General features: G+C 53.7%; 1 protein-coding gene across 1 annotated transcript in view; it reads right to left on the bottom strand.

Annotated features, from left to right (window-relative positions):
- Positions 1–1,279: 1,279 nt before the first annotated feature.
- The window catches only part of LOC142466958 (uncharacterized), a 25,887-nt gene continuing 16,354 nt past the window's right edge, over positions 1,280–10,812 (bottom strand). Inside the window, exons 11-18 of the mRNA XM_075572611.1 lie at positions 9,632–9,810; positions 8,536–8,659; positions 8,199–8,380; positions 7,513–7,707; positions 6,897–7,040; positions 2,677–2,747; positions 2,319–2,423; positions 1,280–1,966 (exon numbers count right to left, since the gene is read on the bottom strand). Of these exons, the coding sequence (XP_075428726.1) occupies positions 1,832–1,966; positions 2,319–2,423; positions 2,677–2,747; positions 6,897–7,040; positions 7,513–7,707; positions 8,199–8,380; positions 8,536–8,659; positions 9,632–9,810 (1,135 nt within the window). The 3' untranslated portion in view covers positions 1,280–1,831. The remainder of the gene's footprint in view (positions 1,967–2,318; positions 2,424–2,676; positions 2,748–6,896; positions 7,041–7,512; positions 7,708–8,198; positions 8,381–8,535; positions 8,660–9,631; positions 9,811–10,812) is intronic.

Genomic DNA, 10,812 nt, shown 5'->3' with positions numbered 1-10,812 from the left:
ATTGGTTGTTTTTACATTGCAGGTTCTTGGCACTTCAATGGCTGCTGTTCGGATGGCGGTCCTGTATTCTCGCTCTTCTGTATATTCACACGGAGAGCATGTGAAAATACAATAATAAATTGTGAACGAACAATTGGACTTGTGTCCAGGCTCCCACCAATTCCTGCACAATGACGTAGAAATAACTCCCACCTACATAACTTCTCCTGTGCTGCCCTCGTCTCTGGGACTTCCTACCACACCCATCATGGGACTCTTCCCCCAACTTTCAAAACCTCCCTTAAAACATTACCATCTCAAGGACGCCTGTCTGGCACACCTCCGACAGCCACCCGCACCCCAACAACCCTACTGGGACTAGCTGAGCGGCTGGACCAATCTGCAGGCTAACCCCCCCACTAACATTCTCCCTCCCCACCCAAAACTAAAATGAGCTGGTTGACTGGACCATACTCCATCCTAATATACGTCGTCCCAAAATGAGCAGTCACTTTACTTTTTGTTTCAACATTGGCGCTTATTCCCTCTAAGTCAGTGTTTTCAACAGGTGTTCCAAGGGCATCCCTAGAGTGTTCCCTGCAATTTTTGTGTCATTAGAAGTTTGTACCAAATACAGAAGACTTTAAATTTTCATCTGATCTCAGACGCGCTATTAGAGAGGGTTGGGGTTCCTTACAATGCATCTGATCTCAGACACATTATGGGCGGGGTTCCTCAGAATTTCTCAATATAATTATAGGGTTTCTTAAATAAAAACGAAATAAAAAGGTAACACTGCTCTAGAGAAGGGGTGTACAAATCATTGGAGCTGCGCCCCTCCCTGCTTGCTCCCCCCTTACCTAGTTTTCCAGCGTCAAATGATGCCGCATGGTCATGTGACATCACGGCATGACCCCGCAGCGACGCGTCCCACCACACATCTGAATCTCGGTAAGTGAGTTACAGAGGCCGCACGCGATCCTCCGGCATTTAAGTTAAATGCCTTGGGGGGGGGGGGGGGGGGGGGGGAAGAGCGTGGGGCCTCTGCAACCGCCCGCGCCCCCCCCAGAGAAATCTCACGCCACCCCAACTTTGCACACCCCTGCTCTAGAGTGTAAGCTCTCAGGATCAGAGCATTGTGCCCCCCCCGCCCCCCCGCAATATGTTGGCGCGTTACAAATAAACTATAAAAACACTCATACAAGATGTTCTAGAACACAACAACAATACAAAGTGTTCTAGAACACAACAATACAAGGTGTTCTAGAACACAACATCATCAACATCATCTTCAGAGCCATTATCCACAATAAAAAAGGACTTTATTACATGGACAATGTATTTACACCGCGATGCACACAGAGCTCCAGATAACACAATGCAGACTAATGAAAATGAACACTTAGCCAATTAAGGGAAGAGTTTAAGAAAGGATTTCCATGTCACTGGGGGGTTTGTTTCTCTTTGTAACCAACAAAGGATTCCGGATAAGATTAGTTTTTCATAATTGACCATAACGAAAAAGGGATTCCTGAGGATTTGTTGCCTTTTTACATCATTACATGAAATAAAGCAGCAGAGTGAGACCAGAGTATGAAATATACATTTCTGAGGTTTAATGTGGAAATCTTATTATAGTAATTCTATATACATACTGTTTATCCAACAGGACTGGTTGATACTATTTGCACAGTCCCCCCGATTACTATGTAACAAAAAAGGCCAGGTTCGGATTTTTAACCCAGACACAATGAGACCTGGATACGGCAAGTCTCCCTTAAACCCTCCTGTGATGGGGTTAAGGGCACAGGGGGAGGACAAAAGATCATGCATTGCTTTATCCGAGAGAGAGTTAGGGGGTCCCCTCGATGGTCTCCATAACCTCCAGGACGAGGGTCCGAGGCCCGGTCATGATGAGGCTGCTGATGGTTTGGTAATCGAGGTGGAGGGATAAGACCCCATTAACGGAATACACAAACTGCCGCACCTGTGGGGGGGGGGGGGGGGGAGAGTTCATGCTGGGTTATACTGGGGGGCTTTACAAGCAGGTCTGCAGAGCTTACAATTAGAGGCAAAAGCACGTCCAAAAATGGTTTATACCAGTTACGTAAAGAGCATTTAATAATTATTACCGTCATGGTGCACAGGGGTCACCAAGCAGGCGGTCACAGCACAAGCGTCACAGGACAGGGGGTCACCAAGCAAGAGTCACAGGACAGGGGGTCACCAAGCAAGCATCACAGCACAAGGGCCACCAAGCAGGCATCACAGCACAAGGCCCACCAAGCAGGCGTCAATGTGTCACAGGGTCAGACCATCACAGCACCGGGTCCCTTTACCTTCATTCCAGCAGCAGCTGCCGGCCCCCCAGGATCTACAGCCTGAATGTGACAGGGTTGTCCCCCGCGGACCACAAACCCCCAACCAACAGCGTCCCCAACAATCTGTGCGAGAGAGAGACCAGAAACTAACTGGGACTGATCCTACAGCACCGGATTCCTGCCCGTGTCTGCACCCCACTCCCCACCAGTGACTGCACCCCCCGCCCTCTCCCCAAACTCCCCGTCAGCCTCTGCACCCCAACCTATCTCCAATCTTCGCTGTATCTAATTGCATCCTGGATTCTTCCTGATAACTGCTTCCCCCCAGGAACCCTGTGTGATACTCCCTACTCTCACACCCGTCGCTCACACTCACAGTCAGAGCCTTTTTGAGGTAGGGGGCTCCCGGTGACAGCAGCTCCTCATTCGTTACTGGCTTCGTTAGCACTGGGAAAGAGTACAGAAAAAAGTCAGTCCCACTCTGTTATACAAGCCCATTGTCGGGGGGTCAGTCCTCCTCTCTCTGCTCCTTCAGATACACTTACACAGTAGATGAGGTTGATAAGACATGCATCAAGTTCAACCTATGCTAAATTTTAGACGACAGATACTTTATCCTATATCCGTGCTTACAGTATATTGATCCAGAGGAAGCAAACACAAACCCCCAGTGACATATCATCCAATGATATCTCATAAGGGGGAAAATAAATTCTTTCCTGACTCCAAGAATTGGCAAACTGATTACTCCCTGGATCAACATCCTTCCCATGTTTACTTATTTGGTATATCCCTGTATACCTTTCCTTTCTAAAAAGAAGCCCAACCTATTTTTTGAACAAATCTATTCTATCTGCCAACACAGTCTCAATGGGTGATTCCCACACTGTAACTGCCCTTACTGTAAAGAACCCTTTCCTTTGTTGCTGGTGAATCTTTTCCTCCAACCTTAAGGGATGGCCCCGAGTCCTTTGTACTGCCCGTGGGATGAATTATTTTGAAAGCTCCTTGTATTGTTTCGAAATATATTTGTATACTAGCTGAGAGACCCGGCGTTGCCCGGGATGTAATGTTCCCGCTCCTCTCTCTCTCTCCTCACCCCTCCCCCCCTCTCTGTTTGTCCCCCATTCACATCAATCCAGTCCCCCCCCTCCCTCCTTTACAGCTATGTTTGTCCCCCTTTACAGCTTCATGCATTGTGTGTGCGTCAGTCAGTCACTGTGTGTGTGCGCGCGTCAGTGAGTGTGACGCAGAAACAAACACACACACAGACTGACGCACACACACACACAGTCAGTGTGTGCGTGTGTGTGCCTCAGTCAGTGTGTGCGCCTCAGTGTGTGTGCGCGTCAGTCAGTGTGTGTGCGCCTCAGTCAGTGTGCGTGCGTGCGGCAGTCAGTGTGTGTGTGGGGGGGGATGTGTGTGCGCGCGTCAGTCAGTGTGTGTCAGTCAGTGTGTGTGTGTGTGTGTCAGTCAGTGTGTGTGTGTGTATGTCAGTCAGTCGTGTGTGTCAGTCAGTGTGCGCGTGTCAGTCAGTGTGCGCGTGTCAGTCAGTGTGCGCGTGTCAGTCAGTGTGCGCGTGTCAGTCAGTGTGTGCGTGTGTCAGTCAGTGTGTGCGTGTGTCAGTCAGTGTGTGCGTGTGTCAGTCAGTGTGTGCGTGTGTCAGTCAGTGTGTGCGTGTGTCAGTCAATGTGTGCGTGTGTCAGTCAATGTGTGCGTGTGTCAGTCAATGTGTGCGTGTGTCAGTCAATGTGTGCGTGTGTCAGTCAATGTGTGCGTGTGTCAGTCAGTGTGCGTGTGTCAGTCAGTGTGCGTGTGTCAGTCAGTGTGCGTGTGTCAGTCAGTGTGCGTGTGTCAGTCAGTGTGCGTGTGTCAATCAGTGTGTGCGTGTGTCAGTCAGTGTGTGCGTGTGTCAGTCAGTGTGTGCGTGTGTCAGTCAGTGTGCGTGTGTCAATCAGTGTGTGCGTGTGTCAGTCAGTGTGCGTGTGTCAGTCAGTGTGCGTGTGTCAGTCAGTGTGCGTGTGTCAGTCAGTGTGCGTGTGTCAGTCAGTGTGCGTGTGTCAGTGTGCGTGTGTCAGTCAGTGTGCGTGTGTCAGTCAGTGTGCGTGTGTCAGTCAGTGTGCGTGTGTCAGTCAGTGTGCGTGTGTCAGTCAGTGTGCGCGTGTCAGCGTCAGTGTGCGCGTGTCAGCGTCAGTGTGCGCGTGTCAGCGTCAGTGTGCGCGTGTCAGCGTCAGTGTGCGCGTGTCAGCGTCAGTGTGCGCGTGTGCGCGTCAGTGTGCGCGTGTGCGCGTCAGTCAGTGCGCGTGTGCGCGTCAGTCAGTGCGTGTGCGCGTCAGCCAGTGCGTGTGCGCGTCAGCCAGTGCGTGTGCGCGTCAGCCAGTGCGTGTGCGCGTCAGCCAGTGCGTGTGCGCGTCAGCCAGTGCGTGTGCGCGTCAGCCAGTGCGTGTGCGCGTCAGCCAGTGCGTGTGCGCGTCAGCCAGTGCGTGTGCGCGTCAGCCAGTGCGTGTGCGCGTCAGCCAGTGCGTGTGCGCGTCAGCCAGTGCGTGTGCGCGTCAGCCAGTGCGTGTGCGCGTCAGCCAGTGCGTGTGCGCGTCAGCCAGTGCGTGTGCGCGTCAGCCAGTGCGTGTGCGCGTCAGCCAGTGCGTGTGCGCGTCAGCCAGTGCGTGTGCGCGTCAGCCAGTGCGTGTGCGCGTCAGCCAGTGCGTGTGCGCGTCAGCCAGTGCGTGTGCGCGTCAGCCAGTGCGTGTGCGCGTCAGCCAGTGCGTGTGCGCGTCAGCCAGTGCGTGTGCGCGTCAGCCAGTGCGTGTGCGCGTCAGCCAGTGCGTGTGCGCGTCAGCCAGTGCGTGTGCGCGTCAGCCAGTGCGTGTGCGCGTCAGCCAGTGCGTGTGCGCGTCAGCCAGTGCGTGTGCGCGTCAGCCAGTGCGTGTGCGCGTCAGCCAGTGCGTGTGCGCGTCAGCCAGTGCGTGTGCGTGCGTCAGTCAGTGAGTGTCAGTCAGTCAGTGTGTGTGTGTGTGCGCGTCAGGGTGTGTGTGCGTGTGGCTGTCGGGTTGTGTGCGGGCAGGGGTGAAGGACAGAGGTGGGGGGGGGGTGAAGGGCAGGGGTGGTGGTGGGGGGGTGGTGAAGGGCAGGGGTGGGGGGGGTGAAGGGCAGGGGTAGGGGGGTGAAGGGCAGGGGTAGGGGTGGTGAAGGGCGGGGGGGTGAAGGGTGGGGGGGTTGAAGGGCAGGGGCAGGTTGAAGGGCAGGGGCAGGGTGAAGGGCAGGGTGAAGGGCAGGGGCAGGGTGAAGGGCAGGGGGGGTGAAGGGCAGGGGTAGGGGGGTGAAGGGCAGGGGTAGGGGTGGTGAAGGGCGGGGGGGGTGAAGGGCAGGGTGAAGGGCAGGGGCAGGGTGAAGGGCAGGGGTAGAGGGGGTGAAGGGCAAGGGTAGGGGGGGGTGGGGAAGGGCAGGGGTAGGGGTGAAAGTGAGGCACAAATTGTTAGCAGGAGTAAAATGTACACACACACACACACACATCCGAGGAGGCTGCTTGGCCCCCCCAGCGGCCGGGGAGTTAACGTAGCGCCAGGGAGTTAAGGGAGCGCCGGGGAGTTAAGGGAGCGCCGGGGAGTTAAGGGAGCGCCGGCGGCTGGGGTAGGAGGGCCGTGCCGCGCTTACCCTCCGTGTTTCCGGGAGCCGGTTGAGAGCGATGGGGGAGGAACCTGCAGTTGGCGGCCGGGGCAGGAGGGCTGCGCTTCCCCTCCGTCCGGGAGCCGGTGCACGTGATGGGGGGGGGAGGGAGGGTGGGGGGGAAGTGTGTATGTGTGTGTGTGTGTGTGTGACCTTTGGCCCGTCACACCGCCTCAGGCCAATGAGAGGTGTGCGGGGGCGGGCGGGCCAAGGGAGCAATCTCATTGGCCTGGCAAAAGGTCCAATGTGATTGCCGCTAGGGACACAGGGAGGGACACAGGGAGACACATACAGACATAGCCACATAGGACGCTTTCAGAAATATATAGTAGATAGTTATCAAATCCCCTCTTAGACGCTTCTTTTCTAATGTAAATAAATATAATTTATCTAGCCTCTCCTCATAAGTTAGATTATCCATCCCCTTTATTAATTTGGTGGCTCTTCTCTGCACTCTTTAGTTCCAGAATGTCTTTTCTAAGGAGTGGTGCCCAAAATTGTACTCTATATTCAAGGTGTGGCCTTACTAATGCTTTATAAAAGTTGCATAATTAGGTTGACTTCCCTTCCATCCATTGCCCGTTTAATGCAAGATGAGATCTGGTTTGCCTTTGAAGCTACTGCCTGACTTTGAGCACTATTGGTAAACCTGCTGTCTACAAGCACTAATAAATCCTTCTCCGTCAAGGATTCCCATAAATGTATCCCCATGTAATTTGTAATTTGCCCGTTTCGTTAGTTTCCCAAATCCATGACCTTACATTTATCTGTATTAAACAGTGAGGGGGGGATTCAATTAGGAGCAAAGGCTTTAACATTATAGTTAACCCCTTCCCTGCCAGGTGGTCCTACAATAGCTCCTCATCACTCGACCAGTACGAGTAACAGGACCACAACCCCCAGAATGCTTTGCGAGCCCTGGCACAGCCTCACCTGACTGGGGGTTGCATTCCGCTGTGGGGTGCAGTGTCAGCAAGGGAGGGGGGCAGAAGAAGTTGGCACCGGATCCCACAGACAGAGAGGTGATGCTGCTCCTTCTAACCGCAGACAGAACCTTAAGATCCTTGCTGGGCTGGACTGAAAGGAGAGAGAGGCAGGAAAAGAGCCGAGAGAGAGGGAGAGAGAGGAGAGGCGCAGAGAGAGAACCGAATATCATCTCTCTCTGCCCATCATGATTGATAATGTTGACAAAGTTGTACTAATGCTGGAGACATGGCAAACACCATGACATTATTAGATTGGAGCTGGATGTTGACTAGGAGAAAAGGGGAGACGTTTCTTACATCACGTTCTTTATTTAAAAGCCGATTTATTATCGCAGGAGAGACAGCTGTGACGTTTATCCTCCCTCCCTGTGGTGTCTGCACTGCTACCAGTTATAATAATATTTCAGTGAATATTACAGCTGGGCTATGCTGCCACCTGCTGCCCATGAGCTGTTATTACCTCAGTGCTACAGGGTCTCTGTGCTACAAACCCGCAGAGCATCGCTTCATTAACCAGTCCCTGCTGGCGATCCCAACCCACAGATCATCCCACCCGTTCTCACCGGAGAGGAAGCTGGCATTGGTTAGCTCAGCACTGAGTTTGCGCAGGCAGAAGGGGCTTTCTGGGGAGTCGGGGGACTCGTGCAGGGAGGGCAGCAGGTTCTCGCTCAGCAGCTCCGTCAGCCTCCTCCTGCGGCGGAAATTAATGCGGAACTGGAAGAGCAGATCCGAGTCGGAGAAGTGATGCCGGCCGGTCACTGAGTGGGGACAGGGGAGGAACAGGGTCACGGCAGAGCACGCGGGCAGGAGCATGGCACGGCACAGAGTGCGCGGGCATAGTGCAGAGCGCACGGGAGGAACAGGGTCACTGCACAGCGCGTGCAAAGGGGAGGGACAGTGTTACGGCAGAGCACGTGGGGACAAGGTCGCGGCAGAGCGCACAGACTGCACACGGGAACAGGGTCACAATGTAGTGTGTGTGCGGGGAAATGACAGGGTAACAGCGCAGTGACATCACCAACTCTCTAAGCATGAGCACTCGGCCGAGCAGTGACTGGCGCCGATTGGTTACTGAATGTCATGCGACCCTTCAGAGAGCCTGGAAATCAATGTCATCTGTCTCGCCAAGCACCTAGCGCCCGCGAGCGTACGGGCACAAGCGTGCGCCGCCGGACACTGACATTCATTGAACTCAACGCGCCAGCGTGGACACAGCCCAATGCATACACACCGAGAGATTATAGAATACCTTGCTGTATGACTCCATGCTCCAGCAGCGCCCGGCACAGCTCCTCTGCCTCCTCCCTGCTCCGCACCTCACCCTCCTTCACCAGCCAGTCCAGCATCTCACAGCCCGGAAAGGTCCGGTGGTACCGCTCAGACCCCTGCTCCCGAACCTTCAGTATGGAGGCCTCCTTACCCGTCATCATCCTGATAGCGAGAGGGGCACAGCCGGTGACGGGGGGCACCTGATCACTACCTTCCTATGTATCCTTGTGTATAACACCCGTGTGTGTGTATATATGTACCCATGTGTATATGGTGCCTGTGTGGATATGTACCTGTGGCCTCTCGGTGATACTCACGTCTCGTACAAACCCTGGCCTCTCAGGAAGACTTTCACCTCTTTGTTCAGGGGGAACGTGCCATCGTCCTTCCGAAACCGATACAGCAGTTTGGCATCTTTATACTCCGAGTGCTCGTCACACACTGCGGGGGGAGAGGGGACAGTCACACCAAGGGCACACAGGGACGGGGCTACATGTAACCGTGATACTGGGGACAGAGGGGCACTGAGAGCCGTGACACAGGGAATGGAGGGGGGGTAGGGGCACAGAGTGTGGGCACACAGGAAAGGAGAAGGGACAGGGGGAATTATGACAAAGAAGAGGGCAGGAGCAGAGCTGGCAAGGAAGGTGTTGGGGATAAATCAGCATTGCCCCCCATCTCCTATGTAAGGTCCCCGCAGTGCTGTATTAACCCCTTCTTGTCTTAGAGCGCTTCACACAGCCAGCTCCTAAACTCTAGCGGGGAGAGGGGAAGGTTAATGGTTAACCCGGGGTTGAAGTCACAGCGCCTGTCCCACCGGTTACCAGGAGATCTCTCATTATTCCAGGTCTGCTCTTATCACCGAGTTACCAGGCAGGGCAGATTGCGATGGGCAAGCAGCAGAGCACAAGGGGTGGACATGGCGTGAGGGGCAAGCAGCAGAGTGCGAGGGGTGGCAGGACAGAGCGAGTGGAGGGCAGAGGGCAAGCAGCAGAGCGCGAGGGGTGGGCACGGCGTGAGGGGCAAGCAGCAGAGTGCGAGGGGTGACAGGACAGAGCGAGTGGAGGGCAAGCAGCAGAGCGCGAGGGGTGGGCAGGGCGAGTGGCGGGCAGAGCATGAGGGGCAAGCAGCAGAGCGCAAAGGGTGGGCATGGTGCGAGGGGCGGGCAGCAGAAGGATCTTTACTTCTTGCAATGTACAAATCTAGTTATTGATGCAGTGAATCTGCTCTGTGTTACACCCCCCCCCCCCCCGTTTTGGAAACACTGAGCTAGAACCCTGAAAACAATGGTAGCATCCCGGCCTCCATTGACGCCCCACTTTTCCCCTGCCCATAAGAAAACGGACAGAGCATTCATTGCGTGCCCCCACAGGCCCCCGTTTTACAGCAGAGAGCTGCAGGGGCAGGGCGCACCGTGATGGATGATGTTATAGTCCATGAGTTTCTGCATGACGCGAATAGCGGTCTCTCTATCCGGAGCCTCCTTGTGCTCCATCAGCCAATCGGCGAGCTCCTTGGCCACAAAGCAGTTTGGGTAGGTGCGCAGGTGGTAACGCCGGTCTTTAATCAGCTTGGCATCGTGCAGCCGCAGCCTGCAGCAGGAAACACAACAGCCCGAGTGCCTTATTGCCCTGCCCATGTAGAACCGTGCCACCCACAAACACTGAACAAAAAAGGATCATCGGTTACAGTATGAATAAGTCTCATTATGTAACGGAGCACAGCCCCGGGGACCTGCACAGGGGTAAGAGGGATGCTCTGCCTGGAACCACTCCTGGTGAGCAGGTACCGGTTTGGTGAAACAAGGGACAATAGACCTGTCACCTGGAGATTAAGAGACCTTGTGATGCTTTTTAAAAAGCACACAAAAGGGACAGTCTCTCTCCTTGGACCAAAAGTGCACTAATGGCAGTGACATTTTATTTACTTTTTAAAAGGTCCATTGCATGTGAACATAATAATATAAGGCAGGTGGCCAACATCATCAATAAAGTAATGGATGGCAATACAAAAAGAAAAAGTACAGAATGAACGTGGCATTAGCAGAACTTCTATCATTCTAAAAATCAACAAACTAGATCTTAGCCATCAAGAAGCCCGGGTCACACGGTCGTTAAATATGTCTAACTGCATTAGAGGTTGAGAAAGAATCTAACCACTTTATACCTATCCAGGACCTTCAACCACCAGTAACCCTCCCACGGCAGGGACATGTTCCAGGGATCATATCCGGGTGACCGAAGGCTTATCAACGTCTGTAAAGTAACGTGGTAAACACGGCGACGTGGGAGGGTTCGGAGTGTGTGTGTGTGTGTGTAACAATGATATTACACAGGTAAAACCCTCTACTGCCTCCCCTTACCTTTCTTGGCTCTCCGACAATGACAGGTCACACCCTCATTCATTTTTAATAATAATCCTCAATATTAAACATGTGTTAAAAAAAACTGCCACATTTGTAAAAGCACATGTCAGAGGTATTCATGTAATCACCACTGGTGCACACACACAGTTCAAACCCAATAGACACCTGTCCCACAGACCCAACGCTCCAGTGTGGGGGCTTGAGGCACAGAGAGAAAGTAATGTAACAG

Source organism: Ascaphus truei, chromosome 15, assembly GCF_040206685.1.
Source record: "Ascaphus truei isolate aAscTru1 chromosome 15, aAscTru1.hap1, whole genome shotgun sequence".
Taxonomy (NCBI): domain Eukaryota; kingdom Metazoa; phylum Chordata; class Amphibia; order Anura; family Ascaphidae; genus Ascaphus; species Ascaphus truei.
This window is presented reverse-complemented; position numbering and strand designations above follow the sequence as displayed.